At 39.3% G+C, this 19734-nt stretch overlaps 1 protein-coding gene across 1 annotated transcript in view; it reads right to left on the bottom strand.

Moving 5' to 3' along the window:
• Positions 1 to 560: 560 nt before the first annotated feature.
• Positions 561 to 19734, bottom strand: part of si:dkey-106n21.1 (solute carrier family 23 member 2) — a 79780-nt gene continuing 60606 nt past the window's right edge. The window contains exons 8-12 of the mRNA XM_034149076.1: positions 14271 to 14524; positions 13194 to 13358; positions 10491 to 10599; positions 954 to 1049; positions 561 to 880 (exon numbers count right to left, since the gene is read on the bottom strand). Coding sequence (XP_034004967.1) covers positions 699 to 880; positions 954 to 1049; positions 10491 to 10599; positions 13194 to 13358; positions 14271 to 14524 — 806 coding nt within the window. The 3' untranslated portion in view covers positions 561 to 698. The remainder of the gene's footprint in view (positions 881 to 953; positions 1050 to 10490; positions 10600 to 13193; positions 13359 to 14270; positions 14525 to 19734) is intronic.

Here is a 19734-nt window from a genome sequence, read left to right as displayed (position 1 = left end):
TAATATTTATAGTACAAAATTAGTAAACTTGCATATAATAAAATGTCGACGCATCATATTTAAAAATGTACTTCTATACAGACAAATTAATTGTAAAAAGCAGTTACCTTAATAATCAAATGTTAAAGAAAACCTAAAATAACATTATAAATGAAAGAAGTCTTCCATTAATAACCTGTCATTGTTTGTGATGAGGTAGTAATGATCCTATTCAAAAGTTATTGGTTTCTACACACTAAACAGTAGCTCCTGTGCAGCTTCATGACACATTTTTTGATATTATCTCATTCATTACACCAGAAAATACATTTGAACAGTGCTTCAGGCTATTGATTATGTCAATTTAATTGGCTGATGTCCAAAAAAGATGAGTGAAAGGTGTTGCAAAGTTTTAGTGCATGCTGAAAGTCTCAAGCACACCCACAACATGTATAACTTAATTTCAAACAGTACAGGAGGGTCTTATGAATGTTGTTGCAAGCTCTTTATGAGGATTAATGCTGTTCTTTGCTCGTTAAGGCACTATAACTTTTATTAAAACATGGAGAAATGGAGGGAGTTGTTGAATTCCAACTTTAAGGGAACACCGGACCTCAACATTGTGATGGGAATTAAAAAAATGTGTTTAAATCAATGTTCTATTTTATGAACTTTGAGTCCTTATGGTTTAGGCTACCCTGTTAGATACAACTTAATTACTAGGAAGTCCCCTGTTCGCTGGTCTTGAAAGAAGGGAGGAAGGGAAGGTATTGGAAACATCTAAACCGTTTGAAAATGCCGTTGCAGTAAGGGATATCGTAGCATGATGCGTCACAAAAGTTTGTGTTTCCCTGTTGGGCCTTGTCCTGCCAGCTTTTTATACCTCGCTCTTTTTCAGTGCCTGAAAAGAAAAAAGCAACGTTTAGCTGATAGTAGTTTTATAGTTGGTTGATACTGTAAGGATATTGTCATACCTGGAATAGTGTTGTCCAAGATAAACCCAAAGAATCCTCCAATAAACATGTGGGTGGTGAAGAGCACAACAATCACTTGGTCCAGCTCTTTTATTCCTTTGAACAGAGAAGAGAGCAAAGGAAATGGCTTGTGTTACCCAACAATAAATAGCTTGTAAAATAACAACCATAAATCTCGTGGGCAGGTTCCCTTTGTTCTGGGATGATCTTAAACCTGACCCCTGTCCTCCTCCACACAGAGGTCAGAGGTCAGGTTTGAGTTTAGTCTACTTAAACCAAAAGAAAACAAATGTCCTCAAACTCACAGCTACAGGGGTCTGACAGTAAATCCTGTAGTACGGGATAAAAGCTAATCCACACAGAGTCGAGTGATACATCTGTTGGATGGATCTCAAAACTGCTTTCTGGATTTCCTGACCAGACTTTGAATTGTAATTCCTTTCACATGTCAAGAAATGGCATTGTCATCATCAGTAGTATATAAGGATCAGAATGAGAAACAGGTTTATTACCAGGTAGATTGAAACGTACGAGGAATTTGATTTGGTGTTGTGGTGCATACATAAAAGTAAAAAATAAATAAAAAAACAGATAGAAAACTATTTGTAGATAACTATAATAACATTAAAACATATTTCAAAAAAGCTACAATACTTGTTGTATAACCTGAATCAAAAAGATAAAATATTGAATTGTTGAAGCTTGAAGGTGGGGTAGGTAATTTTGGAGAAACCAGCTCGAGTGCGCAAGAATTTGAAAATACACAGCTGGAAAAAATCTGCGACTTCCTTACAGAGCCCCTCCTCCAACACACACGAACGCGCACATGACCAATGAGGGCACGAGATAAGCTTGTGCACAGATGGAAGGCTGACAGGCAGGTAGGCCATCCAGTTATTTTAGCCGGGCCGGCTCAGATGATTGGTCGTGCTTTTTACAGTACTACGGCTTCCACAGATGACCTTTTTTTATGGAATTTTTGTCAAAGCACTTAAGATATTCATTGCTATCAGGATGTTAAGAGCATTCCATGGAATATAACAAAAAGTGTATCTCGAGCCGGTTTCTCAAACTTACCTACCCCACCTTTAACCTGTTAAGCACCAAGCCTGTTTTTCATGTTTCAGGCTCGAAAATGACATGCCCAAAACAAATGACTACAACTTAACTTCTAAAAGGGTTACATGAATAATTTCTTTTATCAAAGCAAGGTTACATCTGTGAGTTGGATGTAGAAGTGTCAGAATCAATATAGATGTTTTTTATTTTAAAGAAAATTCAGATTTTACATAGTAAAAAACTGTAAATGATAGTGTCCGTCCAAAAATTATTTTTTACTTATAGTGAAAACTACCCTTGGATGATGGGTTAGTAGACTAAAAGCTTTAGGAATCCAAGGTACAACATATAATAAGTACCCTGTATTAAGATTGATGCAAGTGACATTTGACCTTTTTAGAGAGGTTTAGCCAAAACCACTCCACCTCTGAGGTGAAAATGGGTTTCTTTCCATATCTCTGGCCCCCCTTGGTCGATTTGGATGGTTGACACCTCTTTCTGACCGTTAGAGCCAATAGAATCGAACACACACACACACACTCGTTGTGAAAACAAACGGTGGGGGCTTCCCGCATGCAGGTTTGCACCAGAGTGAAGCGATCTCTCGCTCTGACATTTGGAAACGAAAAAGCAGTTTTATTGCTTATAGATTATCAGAAATCATTTCAAAGAGGACACAGACACATTGGATTAACCCATGGATTAACTGCAGCATTGTTTTTTTATCGTTTTAATGCCATTGAAGACCAGTTTTGACCAAGGTAAGCCATGTTAGCGTTTCTAGCTACCTAGCTCCACATGTTCTGATGTACGCTTTCGTTTATAGCGTCGCAAATGTTTATCACTGAGTGTTGAGGTGGGCACCAAACGATTCTGTGTCTCCAGGAGATGCTAATCGAGGGGTTGGCTGTGCATCTAGGATAAGGAATAAGGGAGTTATGAGTGAGTTTAGGTGCAGTGATAGGTTACATTTTTTTCGCTCGTGGCTAGTGGCGAGTGTTAGCATTGTGGGTTTTTTTTGGAAAAAAAAATTAAAAAGATCAGTTAGCTGAGTTTCTTCCCGTTACATGGATATAAAACATTCATACTTTATTAAATATTAAGATTCCTTAGACATTGTTTGCTGCAAATGACGCGTTTATCCGCCCGGTACCGGGGGGGGCGGTGCGTAACAGGTTAAGTGCAATCAGTAATCGGAAATGTATAGGAATATTAAGGATCAGTTTACCCAATTAAAATAATACTGTAAATACATTCTATTTGACCAGGAAGATTTGGTGTTTTGTTGCGATATTAAGTCTTACTAACATGGGGTCCTTTAATCTGTTTAATATGATGTGTTATACCCGAGAGGATCCAAATATACCCAGCTGTGATCAAAGGCCTTTGTCAACCGTATCTGTGACAGCAAGTGTTCAGTGAGTGTTTAGGTTAAGTAACGAGTGGATTAGCATGCTGTTTCAATTAGCATCAAGTATATTCAAGTATTAGACGCGTTCTTTTAGGGTCTTGTACATTGCCGGGTCTTTTGGGGTTAAGGGACCAAGTTTTGGACACCCACTACTCTATCTCTGAAATAGGATAGAGGAGGCAAAAAAGCCCCCTGATTTATGAGTATAAAACCAGGTCATCGGTCACAAATCATAGACTGGATTTGTTAACAATGATGGAACAATCTGATGGTAATTCGTCATTTTGACATATAACAACACTGAGGGCAATCGACCAGAAGTCATTCACAGTCATTGGAGGGTTACAGGCTCTTGAGCCGATCTGCTTACTATCCTCTCTGGGAGGTGGAGCAAGTTTCCTTTCCCTGGGACATAAGTTACCAACTTAAAATTATCGGCTAAAGTGATGATCGTTTGCCAGTCATCAGTGATTGCTTAGACCAGGGGTCTGAAACCTTTTTGACCAAAAGAGCCATTTTGCCCCCTTGTTACATCATAGACAAAAACTACAGTTTTTTTGCATTCATTATTTATTACATTATAGAAAACTGTTTACCTCTAATAATAAACAAAGAACTCTTATAAGGAGAATTCAAAAAAATACACAGGCCTACTTTAAAATAAATCAACAAAGCACTTGGGGAGTCCTCTGCTCATTTGAAGAAAATGAATATAATACAAATGGGCCCACTTTGAAATAAATAAAACATATAGCTGCACCCTAAAAAGAGTTAACTGGTTGAATTATGACTGAAGATCGTCAGCTGTCTTCCTCTTCCGTGTTTTTCCTCCAATACGTAAAGGCTGCAGCACCTTTGAGAACTTCTCTCCACATATCAAACATACCGGTAAGCCAGCATCGTTTGCTGTGAAAGCATATAACTGTCCATGCAGAATCAAACCCTCTGTGTTCCTCCGATACTTTTCATTTCTTTGATTTATCCATAGTTCGCTCATCGAGCCGGGGGTCAGGTGATTCACCTGCAAGAAAAGGCGCTGGTGCGGGACCGTACGTTTTTTTTTTGTATTTATGTGTCACAGTATCACCTCAAAATACAAGATACGAAACATTTTACATTTTAATTGTATTTCCTTCGTATTTTTGTCTAAGTGGCCAGAGTGGAGGGCTTAAAGAGACAGTGGCGTTTTTATATGTACAAAAGTGGTGGGGCACAAAAAACTTAGATGTCTATATATAAGCTTCTGCAGTGACGTGCAGTGAGGTTCATGGCTGGTGAGGCACTGGCACTGACTCTTCAGGTTTACAAATATTATATTTTGACCTAAACCAAAATATAATATTATTTTCAAAAGCTTTTTTTGTCTGATGCTTCGATTAATTTTAAACAGGCAGTTCAACAAAAGGATACCCAAAAAATGTCATTTTATCATTTAAATATTGAATTGTTCTCTCTTAGTAAGATCCCATTTTCAATAAAATGGCGGTCTTACCTTGACTTGAAGATGAAGTCCATTTGCCTATCCTTCTGGACAAACATTTCTGTTACTTTTTTGTAAAAGTCCTCCTTATGTTCTTGTAGTTTCAAAAGTCTATCATAAATCTAATCCATAGATTTATGATAAAAAAATTATAAAAGTAGGGTAGACATGTGGATGTTATCCGGCTGAACAAAACGTGCATTTATCTAACAGGTACGTTTCCCACAGATCTTATTTCGAGCTATTTTCTAAAATCCTATGGAGAAACCTCATTGCTTTTTTGTCGAGGGAAGCCAAGCGCAGCTTACTTCCTGGTTTTAGGACGCGTCACTGCAGCTCTCTCATCTCCTCTTCACACACCACACTTTTCGCGGCACACGTACTTACAGCCAATCAGCTCTGAATGATTTGAGATGACGTATGGTGGGGATGGTAGCTCCATGCCCCTCTGGTCATTATTTTTTTGCCACACACATTTCATTACAAAATACTCTGAGCATGCGCAGTGAAGTTTTTACAGTCACCGTTGACTTCACAGCGAGAGGAAGGGGCATAATCAGGTTTTGTCCCACATGGCTCTAAACAGCTCAATAGGCACACACTGTGACTGTAGACACACTAATTAGAAGAACACAGACTAAAACAGCAATGTACAGACGAATCAGATGATTAAACATGATCTTAAAATATATTTTATATATTTTTTTTTTTTTTTTTTTTGCATTTTTGTAATCATTATTTGTAATACTTTCTGCTGACACTAGGTGGGGCTGTGCCCCACCTGCCCCTAATGACCAGTCGCCACTGTAAAGAGCCACAGCGAAACCTAGCCCAAAACACACACACACCCGCAGCCTGGCTGGGAGTTTGTGTGTGTGCTTAGGCTGAGTTCCGCGGTGTCTCGCTGTGTCACCGACCCCACACCAGTGTCCCGCTCCTCGCAGCAGCGAGCCTTGCAACGTCCCGCCGAGTGTGTGTGAGGAAGTCCGCGGATTGGTCCAAACGTAACGGCTCTGCGGATGTAACGTAACGGCTCCGCGGATTGGTCCATTTTGACCAATCTGCGGAGCCGTTACGTTACGTCACAATACCCGAAATACGTCACTATACCCAGAAATCTCCAACGAGGCGTTCTGGGGCAGCATAGACAGGTCTTTTCTGTGTTAGAGTTTTACTCGCTACAGGGTGTACTTTGAGGGTTTGTGACTCTGCAGACCGTTTACATGCATAAAATAGAATAGAATTGGGTGGGATGAAACCCTCTTTTAATGGTCACACATGCAGAGCACACAGCACACACAGTGACATGTGTTCCCTGCTTTTAACCCATCCTAGTACTAGGAGCAGTGGGCAGCTATTGTACAGCGCCCGGGGAGCAATGGGAGTGAGGGGGGAAGGGGGGTGTCCGGTGCCTTGCTGAAGGGCACCACGGCAGGGCAGGAGGTGAACTGGGACCTCTCCAAGTAGCAGTCCACACTCCTCATTTTAGGTCTGGTCGGGGACTTGAACCGGTGACCTTACAGCTCCCAGTCCAATCCCCTACTGACTGAGCCACTGCCAGACTACATAACACACAAGGGGATGGGTAATAACCAGAAAAGCATGACATGGGACCTTTAAGTTTATATAGCTTTGCCTTTGATTGGTTTCATTGCCTCCATCACAAGAGCTGCATGTTTCTCACCAACCGTAGCGTAACACAAATAACTTTTACATCTCCATTCGTCCAGCAGCTTATCATTATTACAGAACTGATCCAATTAAGTACCGGTACCAAGTTAGTACTGTTTCTTTATTCCTATCCAAATTGCACAGTACGTCTATGTTCATCTTTTCTCTCCATGCCCTTATATACAGTATGCATAAATATAAGATTGTTCTGTATATTAATTATTTAATGACAATGATTAAATGACAGATAAGGAGAAAGTCTAACCCCTGTAGCAGATGTAGAATAGATGTCCATGTATCTGATATATAAAGGTCTCTTGCGGGCTAATTCTCTGTAATCACTACAGCCTGCTCCAATATCCTGAGTTGGCCCATCTTGTGGTAACATGTGTTTTATGTGTTAACTGCCTAATGACGTTTTGTAAAATAGAAATATTGAATCAAGGATGGCAAAGAGCGCTCACGTAGTCCATCCAAACATGTGCAGGAACACACACACTTCCTGCCCAAAGAGGAGCAGTCAAGAGTTCAAGGCACCCACTGAGATGGTTTTAAATCTCTCAGCCTGTAGATCTAAAGGCGTCTCGAAGAAAATCAGTGTTTACAGAGACAGCCTCCTCTTGTGTGGCGCTATCAGAGGAGTGTTGAGGCTGGGGAGAACTTTATCTGAGCCTGGCAGTGACATGGGGGTTAGCCAAGAGGATTTGGAGGTAAGTAGCCTAGACGTAAAATAACCAGACAACCCTCATGCCCAGTGTCCTACTCTGGATTAGCTCTTTTCTTAGGAGACACTTGACTCATGGGATCATGGTCTTATGTCAGCAGAGAGTGGACCTGTTTAATCTTAGGGATTGTTCTTTTGATAGCACTTCATAGGAGGTGGCCACAGAGACGCTCTGAGACCCATCAATGCGTAATGAAAGGCAGGGAGTCATCAGCTGAGAGCCTGGGATCGATTTCTGATTGGATGTAAAACATCTGATTGTTCAGTCTTGTACTTGTAAAAGTCATCTGATTTCGTTGGAAACAACGTTTCATGGCTCGATTAGAGTAATTGGATTCTGTTGTGTCAAAATGTGTTACGTGTAAGAATGTGTGTATGTTTTACAGTAAAGTAATGTAAAGTGGAAAGTGCCCAAAAATATATTTTTTGTATTGGCATAATCCAGCTTGAAACCTGAGTTTAATTTGGATTAAACCTGGGTTTGAATATGTTATAAATTGCTCCAACCTTTTTTAAGAACTACCAGGTTAAAAAATGGATTAATAAAGTAATAATTGGAAGGTTTTACAATAATTTAAAGTGAAAAACAAAATGTATTTTCAAATAGTTTTTCATGAACATTATTATTTGTAAAATTAACAATTATTTGTAAAATTGACTTTTATTAATTACTTATTGTCAACTACAATTAACTCCTTTTGGTTGTATGTGTCTGCCAGCAAGTCAAGTTGTAGTAAGATCCATGTCTGTCCAAAATGCCGTCACTTCATAATTTATTACTTTTATTATAGTTCATTGTTAAGTCCAAGAGGAAGTTGGTGCCAGAAATACCCTCATGGCAATCAGGAGATAAAGCATTCACAAGAATTGGATAAAGGACAGGATGAATGGACCTCGACCTTTGACCATTTTACTTTGTCAATCCATGAGTAATTTGAAGAAATACTGTCTCGCTCTCCATGACATATTGCGTTCACTAGAATAGGACAAATTGACAGTCAACCAAAAAAGGTGTAGATGACAATGCTATAATTGTAAAAATTGACATTAGGCAGGTAGATTTTTGACTATTAAAGTATAATTTAACCCTGCAGGAGTTTTTTCAAGAATGAGTTTCCCCTTTTTGTAATCACCAACAATCTGTACACGCCTAGTGCAGTAGAAGAAGATCCCCAGGTGGCTAATCATGAATAATCAAGGCAATCCTCTTTGAATTGCTCTGACCCTCAAAAATCACTGTAAATGTCCGTGCTGCTGGACGAATAAAGGATCTCTGATTAAAACGTTTTTTTTTGACAATACCTTGATTATTTAATGAATGAACCCTTCAGCCTTAAACGCCAAGCAATAACATGCAAAACTAATATGTGAATGTGTATAAAATCAATATCAAGAGAAAAAGAAGGGTTAAAGGTTCAGTTTTAAGCGTTTATTTAGGTCTTTACTTTCTACCCACCCGTATCACAGGCATACAAACCACCTACAATGTCTATCCCTGGTGTGCATTTGAGTTCAATGAAACGATAACAAACGCAGGGTTAAGGATTAGATAAGACAATTAAAATATTCTCTTGCCAAAAACTAAAGGTCACCAGGTGTATGCCATCTGGGCCGTTAGGATTTGGAAAGACCTTAGCGTCAGAAGCTTATGCTTGCAGAACCACTGCCTCCTCCTCCTGGGTAATCTGTTGGAGGAGCAGTGGGTACTCTCTGTCAGAGGTCCACATCGCTCCTCTGATGAGGATTTAGGGCTGGGAAGTGACAATTTCTGCTGATTCAAAAATGTTGGCAAAAATAATCTATATATGTTCAGATTTTTTTATTTAATCTTAAAGTCTGTTCCTATTTTAAAGCGCTTAGAAAGTAAGGACATATACTATTCCTTTGTGTATGTGTTTGTGTTAAGGCCCGGACACACCAAGCTGACACCAAAGAACTGACACAGACGGACCCCCGACTGTTGTGTCGCCTCTCGTCTCTGCGTCTTGGCCATGTGTCGCACTGGAACACACCGCAAAGACTTCAGCCGACGGCCAAGAAGCACGTACGAACTGTGCATGCGTGAGTGGCAATAACTCTCCTTACCAGCAGGCGGCGGTAGTGTGTATTCGTCATTCAAAAGAGGCAACAACCGGAAGACAGACTGCGTGATACACCGAGAGAAGAAGAACAGACTGCGTGATATAAACAAACAACAAATAGCGTGTGTGTTCCATTTTCACTCTACAGCGAGAAGCTCATGGGGCTTAATGAGTTAAATGAAATGTCAGATTTGCCTTCTTAATAGTTTGTTTGGGTCCCTCACTTCCGTTTCGCTTCTCATGCACTGATTCGCTAGCTGAACAACCAATCAGAGTGATTTCTTTTGCCGACAACCTTTGGCCGAAAAGGTGTCGGCACGGCTGAAAAGACACAACGGTGCGGGACACACCAATCTGAGCAGGGCGTGCCGACGCCCATCGACGGCCAAAATCGGCTTGGTGTGTCCGGGCCTTATGAATGATCGTCACCAAATGTTTTACTATAAAAAAAAACACAATAAAAAAAAAGAGAAACAAGTATGGAAATCTAAGTAAGTGTAGGCACACACATTACGGTTGTTTGGCCCATTATGAATATTATTTAGGCATCACAACTAACCTGATTGGGATTTTGACAGGTAAAGTAATACATATAATTCTACCTACCCCCAAATGCCTTTTACTCAGTCATTACATTTTGCTCCTATGTTACTGTCCACCAACTGTTGGCGGAAATAATCAATATATGTTCAGATTTGTAAATGTTAAAAGAGCTTTTCCCCTTTGAAAGAGCTTAGAATGTAAGGATACATATACTATTCCTTTGTGTATGTGTCCTAGTGAATGTAAGTCTGAAAATCACCTGTGTCAATGATTGCCAATTTCTGCTGATTCTAACTTTGGTTTTCACAAGACAGTAATACCAATGATGCTGTGGGTGGGTTTAAACAAAAGGTGCTATCTTCTCAGTTATTTATAAGATTTAGATGTAAATACCTGGAATTAAAAGCTGAAATACTGACCTTTTGTCTCATATTCATCTTTTGATGTCAAACCTAATTGTTTTCCGTGTACAGCAAAAATAAAGCAATTGGCCTTGCTGTTCCATGTTGGAGGGGACTGTACTATTCCTTTGTGTAAGTGTATTAGTGAATGTATGTCTGAAAATCACCTGTGTCAATGATGCCGGGGTTGGAGTGAAACCAGGTTGGTAGAACCAGGCCGCTGAAGGTGGAGAAGCCGAGGATGAGGAGGTTACGAGACGAGTTGAGGTCCACGTACTGGAGAGGAAGAGGCACAGAGAGAGAGAGAGTCTTTATTTGGTTTTTCTAGGCCTGCTGGCGGCCATCTCTGTTTTGTAACTTTACTAAAATGTGATTAGAAATAATTAGAAACCTCGATAAAGGAATGATTTGTATTTCGGTCCAGGACTGAGATTTATTTGGTCTCATGATAGGAGAACTGAGGCCATCCTAGATCAACCCTGTCTATTAAAGTGCTCCTTATTAACTCAAATATAAAGAAGCAACCTTTATTCAGTTCTAATACACAGATTAACCGGGGGGGTTGTCACAGATTTGGCTATTTCACATATTTTTATAATGTAATTTGACTAATAAAGAGCACCAACAATACCTCATTACTGCACTGCTCTATTGAAAACAACTATTTTGTGTATACATAATACTATACCTCCCATACGTTGTAATACCTATCATGAAGACTCAATGGAGCTTCAATTCAAAGCAAACTAAATAATCATAGGACCATACAATCGTATCCTGTTACTGGGAAAAAACACATAATGGTAAAAAAAATACACTGCCTGGGTGGGACGTTGGCTCTCTAGACGTATGATTCAGTATTACAATCTTACAAAGTACATACAGAATATTTCTGTGTTTTGATTTTCGTATCCTGGCATAGCATACTCCCTCGATTCCTCTTTGCCTGGAATATAAAGAACCCCCCACTGAAATACTCTAAGTTTTTACTAGTGGTCTTAAAAGGAGCCGTTTGAGACATTTCAACAAAAAAGGCCAACAGTTACATTCTGTAGCCAGAAAGCTCATAGAAAGGGCTGAGATAGTGGGTCCGATTTAGCATTGTAATATCTTATGCTTTCATCGAATGTTTCTGTCAGACTTCTGCTCCAAATTACTTCTCAGTGTGTGAGCTGGGAAAGCATGGGAGGGCTGACGCTGTGGTATTTATTTAGTAATATATAATGTCAATAAAATGTTTTGTCGAAGGTCAATATATCCCTTTTTTATTTATCTGTACGAGAAAAGTAGGAAATCCTGTAAACGTTTTTTGCCAGGAAAATGTCCTCAATTTTAATGCTTCTTTTAAATTGTCGACCAAAACCGGATTTGACCTTTTACGCAATATAGCGAAGACCTCGACTGAGCCATCATGATGCTAAAAAGTTTGTTTTTGTTCTTCTTGACTACTGTACCACTGTTGCCTACCAGCAGCCATTGCAAAGCTACGGACCAATCACAATGCTGCTGCTAGGGTTTAGACAATAAATTAAATTGGAGATCATATAACTCTCGTTTTACACAAACTAAAGTGGCTCCCTGTACCGCTTTGAAAGGTTTAAAGTCTTTCTCTTATTTTTAAGGTAGTTAATGGCTTTTTCCTATTTTTATATCACAGGTTCCCTATTGTTTTATGAACCTTGAGGAATCCCAAGATATTTCACAGCTGCTCTTTTAACGATTCCCTAAGTTACAACAAAAAACGTTGGGGTTGCTACTTAGACCCGTAACGCCCCCTGAAAAATATAGAACACTTGGCCTTTTGATTGAAGACTTGCTGACTAAACCCTAACCCTAACCCTAACCCTAAGTGGACAGATTTTGTCTGATTTTCATTTTTTAAGATTAAAGATAAGATAAAATGTACTTTATTAATCCCAATTTGGGAAATGTTTTCGTTGCAGTAGCATAAAACAAAACAAGGCATTGCACATAATAACAAATTAAAAGATGAGAAATAAACAATTCTAAAATATGAGTATCTCAAAATAGAAATAGAAATAAACCAGCATTAGAGAGTAAAAAAATATATATACAGATGACCGGGAAGATAAAAAATCTATAAATTGTCTCACAAATAAAAACACTAGAAAACCTATTTTTATTCTTGTGCATGTGAACGGCTTTTACATTGATTTTTGGTGGGGTTTTTTGTTTGTTGCTGAACTGTAAAGTGATTTGAGTTCACATTAATTTATCTATCCATTTCCTGAACTAATATCCAAAGTAAATCCCTTCTTCTTCTGATGTTAACAATGTAAAATATATATTTCGGTTGTTTTAACGGGCAACAGTGCACCAGCACTCCTGATTTAAAAACATTGCTATTTAAGGCTAGGAAACAGGATCACAGCTGACCTGAGCTCACTGTTGATTGGACAGTTTCCTAACTACACTACCAACAAAAAGTGTATGACCCGACCTTTGGTCTCAATTTTGAATAGTCATAGTCTTGTTTTTTTCCACTGTCTTTACTATAATATGTTTCTGTTTTAAAGGAGATTTGATTTGTTCATTTGCAAACTTTTAATGTTTCTTTATGTATGTTATAAATCACTTTAAGCTACCAAATTAAAGAATATATTTTTTTAATTGATCCATATAGAAATCTTATGTTTTTTCTTAGATTTTAAAAGTCAACGGACCAGAGTGGCACACCTAGAAGCAGCTGGACTCAGTATTCAGTTCATGGGCCTCTTAGCAGGGTGGATGGGTATTGTGTCTCAGAGTCTTCATTTCCCAAGGAAGGCTGGCGTCTGAGGGATGTTTTGGATGAAGTGTCCACCAAAAAACATTTGATACTGTATGTTACAATATTGAAATGTGTTTACCTGGAGGTTAGATATCCCCACTGCTGCGATCATTCCAAACATAACGAGGAACATTCCTCCAATGACTGGGTCTGGTATGGTGATAAAAACTGCTCCAAATTTCCCAAAGATCCCCAGGACGATCATCAGAAGTCCGGTTGTCTGGAGGACCAGTCTGCTGCCAACCTGGCAAAAAACAAGCACATTGACTGGTTATCGTATACATGCCAGCCATATTCTTACCAAGACTGTGCAATCAAAAAATAACTTTTGAAAAGCATACACATGTCTTAAAAAAGGATACACTCAATCTCATCAAGAAATGTTTTGAGTTGGACGTAGATCTGCGACCAGAGAGGAAACGGCGTCAGAAAAAGAATGCTCAGGTCAAGCCATAAAACATTGAGCTGTGGCTAACGCTTTTATCTGTGCTGTGCTGCTCAAAGACCAGCTGTTCTTTTAGACAAGCTCGGGTACATCAAACTGACACACCATAGCTCAGAGCTATATACTTTTGACCTACCATTCTAGTGAAATACTCCATGAAAGTGAAACGTAATACATGTCAAGTCTCTTAATGTCAGTGTTTGCCAAGAGAATACTGCATTCGGGCATCTTTATAGATTGTGTGTGAGGCTTTTAATCCCAACATAGTTTTTCCACAGTTGGTTAATATTATACATTTTTTAGTTTGGGCAATTTTCAATGTAAAAGATGATGATGTTTTTTGAATTAATAATATATATTGGCGGTTTTGCAAAAAAATAGAGGAATAGGACAACCAGAACAAGGCCACATGCCAAGAAAAGCAGAAAGCCTTACTAAACTTTAAATTGATGGAGTGTCTCCTCAGTTATATGACCATCATTTAAAGTGTCGATCTGGTCCGCAGCTCAGTCAGCGAGACTCAAACAACTGTAGCCCTCAATAAATAAATCTTCAACATTATGGGCTTACCTATAACACCACAATCAAAAGGTCAAACTGAGCTCCCAGGGGGGTCGTCTGGTCCCTTTCCACACCCACACTGAGCTTTAAAACTGGACATGGCAGCTTTGGGGTAATAAGCAAGAGTAAGCTTTAATAACGTTTGTGTACCTTGGTAATGCCGAGTGCAGCGATGTTCTGGCTGTAGGACGTGGTCCCGTTTCCTGTTCCCCAAAGAGCAGCCAGGACGCAGCCGATGCCCTCTACTGCGATTCCTCGGTTTATGGCGTGAGTTGGGGGAGGAGGAGCGCCAGACAAGCGTGCACAAGCATAGTAGTCCCCGATCGATTCCATGGTGGACGCCAAGACGCCCGCCATCATACCCAACACTGAAGACACACTAAATGTGGGCATACCCCATTGACCTGTGTGTTCAGAGAAGGCATAATTAGTTTCCATTCATTTAGATGCAGATCACATCTCTAAGACCTACATTCTGCCAAAATCCTTTCAGAATCATAAACAGAAAAAGGTTTATTAACAGGTAGGTTGACACGTACGAGGAATTTCACTTGGTGTTGTGGTGCATATTATATTTGATTGTATTTACTTGCACAATTTTATCTGTTTTATTATGTTGCACTGCTGGAGGAGCCTATGACCTAATTGTTTTTCATTTTCATAACTACACTGTAGCTATGTACAAATGACAATAAAAGCCTTAAATCCTTGAATTAATACACAAAAGTTAAAAAAAAATTAAAAACCCAGATAGAACACTATTTTAAGAAAACTATAGTAACAATAAAAAATATAGTAGAATATAGAAGTATTTCCATTGAAATAGAATGTAATAAAATATGTGCAGTAATACAAAAACAAGATAGATAGATAGAATCGGAGGGATGAACCCCTCTGTAATGGTCACACATGCAGAGCACAGAGCACACACAGTGAAATGTGTTCTCTGCATTTAACCCATCCTAGTACCAGGAGTCTAGTACTAGGAGCAGTGGGCAGCTATTGTACAGCGCCCGGGGAGCAATGGGAGTGAGGGGGGAAGGGGGATGTCCGGTGCCTTGCTCAAGGGCACCACGGCAGGGCAGAAGGTGAACTGGGACCTCTCCAAGTAGCAGTCCACACTCTGGTCGGAGACTTGAACCAGCGACCCTACGGCTCACAGTCCAAGCCCCTACTGACTGAGCCACTGCCGGACTGTGTGTACATTGTGTGCATTAACGTAATGCATAGAGTCTATGATGTAAATATGTTTTGAGGTTTTGTCTGGGTGACATATCAACTGAATGTTCTCTACCTGGTTTTAAAGGATTGTCTAGCAGACTGCTACCATATGATCTTAAAGGTCAAGAAACATTATGTTGAAAGATAAAACAATCTTACTAAACCCATTGAGGATTTATAGACAAGAAGCAGTGCAAAACGTCTGCGAGACCAAAGGTCAACAAGACGCCATGTCGACTTAACTCAATCTGGTACACAAACATCTTGATCCAAATATCATTCTAAGATTGTATTTCCTTACATTATTCAATTTAACTGCCTGACCTTTGAAGTCTTGTGGACTTTAGAGTTCCTGATACAATTCAATTCAATATCTTTATTAGCATGACCATAATTACATAAAGTATTGCTAAAGCTCTGTATAGTTACAACATACACACACAAACACTTACATATAAACAAGCTGCTACATGTTTAACATAAGCAAGAACATGTTTTGTTTTTTTATACAGATATCTCAAAAAGTGGATGCAGCTTTTTTTGAACCTGTTATAACTAATAGGGGTTCTCTTTTTCTTACAACTACTGTATGTACAAATCTGATTTAAATTAAGCTCATCGAAGTTCAATCAGGAAGACTACCTTAAGGTTTATTCAATCTCATGTCTTACTCCATCCTCCATTACTGGCATCCACTCTTTTAGATACTATGCAGATTTATCCCATTAATGGCATGAATACAGAACTTTTTAAAGGCATGTCAAGAACATGCTCGCACATTATTTGTGCCAAGAAACCTATTCATAAAAAAACAGGGTTTATATTCATAAAAAACGTCATAAAATACCACTGAGCATCATTTGCATACATATCATTAGATGGTAATTTTGATAATAATTTAACAGCCACCTCAGTTATTAATGCCTGCATTGAAAATACTATAGGTTTGTGTTGTGTTTTATTCAGTTGTTGCTTTTGAAATTATCCGTTACACTATTTTATGCTTACGTAATATAATGTCCTGCCAAAAACATTATGTACAGAGATTTTTAACAGCGACATGTTGAGCCAAATGTTTCATCATTGGCACAGTTGTTCGTGTTATTATATTCGACTGTTTTGCCACATGGAAATAATCATAAAGTATTTTTCCCATTTACATTTATGAATATGGAAACTGACACCAAAATGAACCTGAAGGTTGTTTCTGAACACCCTAAATCTATTTATTGATTCTGAAGGACACATGCATTTAATATTTGGCAGAACAAAGAAGATTCTAGTGAAATATAAACTATTTGCATCACCGTTATAAGAGAAAACCATGAACTGCTAAATGATCAGGTTTGAAAATCAGTCCAAAAGTTGTAGAATTTTATTATGGCAGCAAATGTTCCAAGAAACTAAGGAACACATGCTCCACATGGAAATCCTGCTTGAGTTGTTGCCAATGCAGCTTGAAGTTATAGCCAAGACTGTCAGGATGCTTCTTTACCCATTGTGGTTGTGTAAAACTTTCATTTAATAAGGAATAATCATTATTCCATGTTGTACAATATATTAGCAGGAGATCACTTATAAAGAACTGTTTTGTGTTCTTGATAACTATGGACTGACTCAGCATGTGACGGAGCCCACGCACAATAAGGGGCACACTCTGGGGCACACTCTGGACTTAATTATCTCAAAGGGTCTGAATATCTCAAAGGTTGTGGTGACTGATGTTGCACTCTCTGGTCATTCCTGTGTTTTCTTTGAGAGCTCTATTTCTGTTCACAAAAATGTTCAGAAAGAGGTAACCACAAAGCGATATTTAACTGAAAATACTAGGGAAATGTTTACTCATAATTTTTCATCCACACTTGCCCCTGCTAACATCTCAGTAAATGAGCTAGTAGATCATTTTAATTCAAAAATTAAAAATGTTATAGATACCATTGCTCCAACTAAGTTAAAGGAAGTGATTGGCAAGAAAATATCTCCATGGAGAAAGGCCATGACCGTGAGAACAGAAAAAAGAGAGTGTCGAAAAGCTGAACGCAGGTGGCGAAAAACAAATCTCCAGGTTCACTTTGAAATCTATAAAGAGAGACTTGGCCTTTATAATTTGGAATTGAAAAACGCACGACAGTCTTTCTTCTCTGACATCATTACCAAAAACAAAAACAACGCACGTGCCTTGTTTGCTACCGTCGACAGACTAACAAACCCCCCAGTGTCAGTAGCCTCTGAATTTCTATCCACCAGGGCATGCAATGATTTTGCCTCCTTCTTCACTGACAAAATTCAGAAAATTAGACAAGCAGTCAGTGCCTCTGCATCAGGTACAGCAAATGTGTTGTCCCTATGTCCACCTAATATCAATTCAAACACCATGACACAATTCCATCAGATTAATGATAAAAACCTAGAGGACATTATTCAACTTCTGAAATCCTCCTCCTGCTGCCTTGATATTATTCCAATAGGATTTTTCAAAGATGTTTTTCATTGCATGGCCTCAGATCTACTTCATATAGTAAACACATCTCTTCACTCAGGTATTTTTCCACAGGCCCTGAAAACTGCAGTCATTAAACCGCTCTTAAAAAAGAATAATCTAGATGCTTCAGTAATGAACAATTTCTAGGTAAAATCATTGAAAAAGTTGTATTTCAACAGTTGAGTAACTTCTTGCATTTAAATAACTGTTTGGATGTGTTCCAGTCAGGCTTTCGTCCAAACCACAGCACTGAGACTGCTCTTGTAAAGGTCTTCAATGACATCCACTTAAAGCTCCCATGTCATGCTTTTCCGGTTATTACCCGTCCCCTTGTGTGTTATGAAGGTTTTTATGCATGTAAACGGTGTGCAGAGTCAAAACCCTCAAAGTACACCCTGTAGCGAGTAAAACTCTAACACAGAAAATACCTCCCCAAAACGCCTCGTTGGAGATACGTCACTGCCCATTTGAGTCTTCCATTTAGTTCCGGGTACGGCCTGATGTCATGCGGTACCCGGAACGAAATGGACCAATCCCGAAGAGCTATGGCCACACCCAGCGGCCGCACCCTCTGCCAGCCTAACATTTACTGTTGGAAGCTCTGGTTCAGTTCACAATCGATCCAGTCATGCCACTGCCAAGGACCTGTTTCCTAAAATGTGAGGAGAAATCTGAGCTGTTTGTCCTACCGACGGAAGAACCACGACGAAGTCAGTGGTTGAAATTTCTTTTTAACACTGTTCCTCCAGAGGTTCGAAGAACCGGCATTTCACAGACGAAAGCTTCCAAAACATTGCCCAGTTTGAGGCCGGATATGCACAGCTTGTTTGGACCGTTTGGAGCAGGGGAAGATTCGGGTACACAACCTGTAAGTTTGCATTGTTATCTGTGTATTTATCAAACAAGGTATCTACCACGACTGTTTAAATGTGTAAACATGTTTCGGACTGCTAAGCCAGTGCTAACTGTGCTAACTAAGTTGCTAGCGTTTCCATATATCAACTCCAATATTAGCAGATCGCCTTACATACATGTTCCTCATAGCTGGATAATGTCTGCATTCACACACGAAATAGTCATAGACCGTATACTCCTGGTGATTTACCGTACGGTCAGTCGCGAAACGTAATTACATTATAGCTGGCGTAGCGTGTATGCTACCGATCTAACCGACGGAGCTAGACCTTAGTTTGGTCGGAAAAACATTTTTGTTATGCTTCGTTGCTTGCGTTTAAATATATCAACTACAATGTCAGCAGATGGCCTTACATGTTTGTCATGGCAGGAGAATGTCTGCAGTCACACACACGGAATACTCATACAGTATACTCCGGGTGATTTACCGTACATTGTGACAGTACATGTACATACTGCATGTAAAGCTAACGAGGCTAGCTGTATGCTAGCGCAAAACAATGTATTCATACAAGTTACAATGTATGACCGAACGTAGCAGAATACCCGTATAATATTGCAATTATAAACACGTTATTGCTAGCCTAATATGAACCACTAGCTTTTGTTCATAGTCGTTTTATTACACTCCATTATAGTTGCCGTTCCTCCAAGCTAACGTTCATATCGTGTTAGCTACCAAGGTAAACAAAGCTAGGTTAGCTCTCTTTGCCCGCTCACAGACCCCCAAAGGACGGCCTATAGACCTCCAAGAGGTCTCCCTGAAATGGGGACTTTATTTCACACTTCCAGCTGAGACAACGGGGAAATCCCCTCTCTTTGCCCGCTCACAGACCCCCAAAGGACGGTACATTACAGTTGGCTTTCCTCCGACGCTGAGAGCATGTATAGCTAACGAGGCTAGCTATACATGCTAGCGGGAAACATTGTATGACCGAACGTAGCAGACTACCCGTAGAATAATGCAATTATAAACACGTTATTGCTAGCCTAATA

Source organism: Trematomus bernacchii, unplaced genomic scaffold, assembly GCF_902827165.1.
Source record: "Trematomus bernacchii unplaced genomic scaffold, fTreBer1.1, whole genome shotgun sequence".
Taxonomy (NCBI): domain Eukaryota; kingdom Metazoa; phylum Chordata; class Actinopteri; order Perciformes; family Nototheniidae; genus Trematomus; species Trematomus bernacchii.
This window is presented reverse-complemented; position numbering and strand designations above follow the sequence as displayed.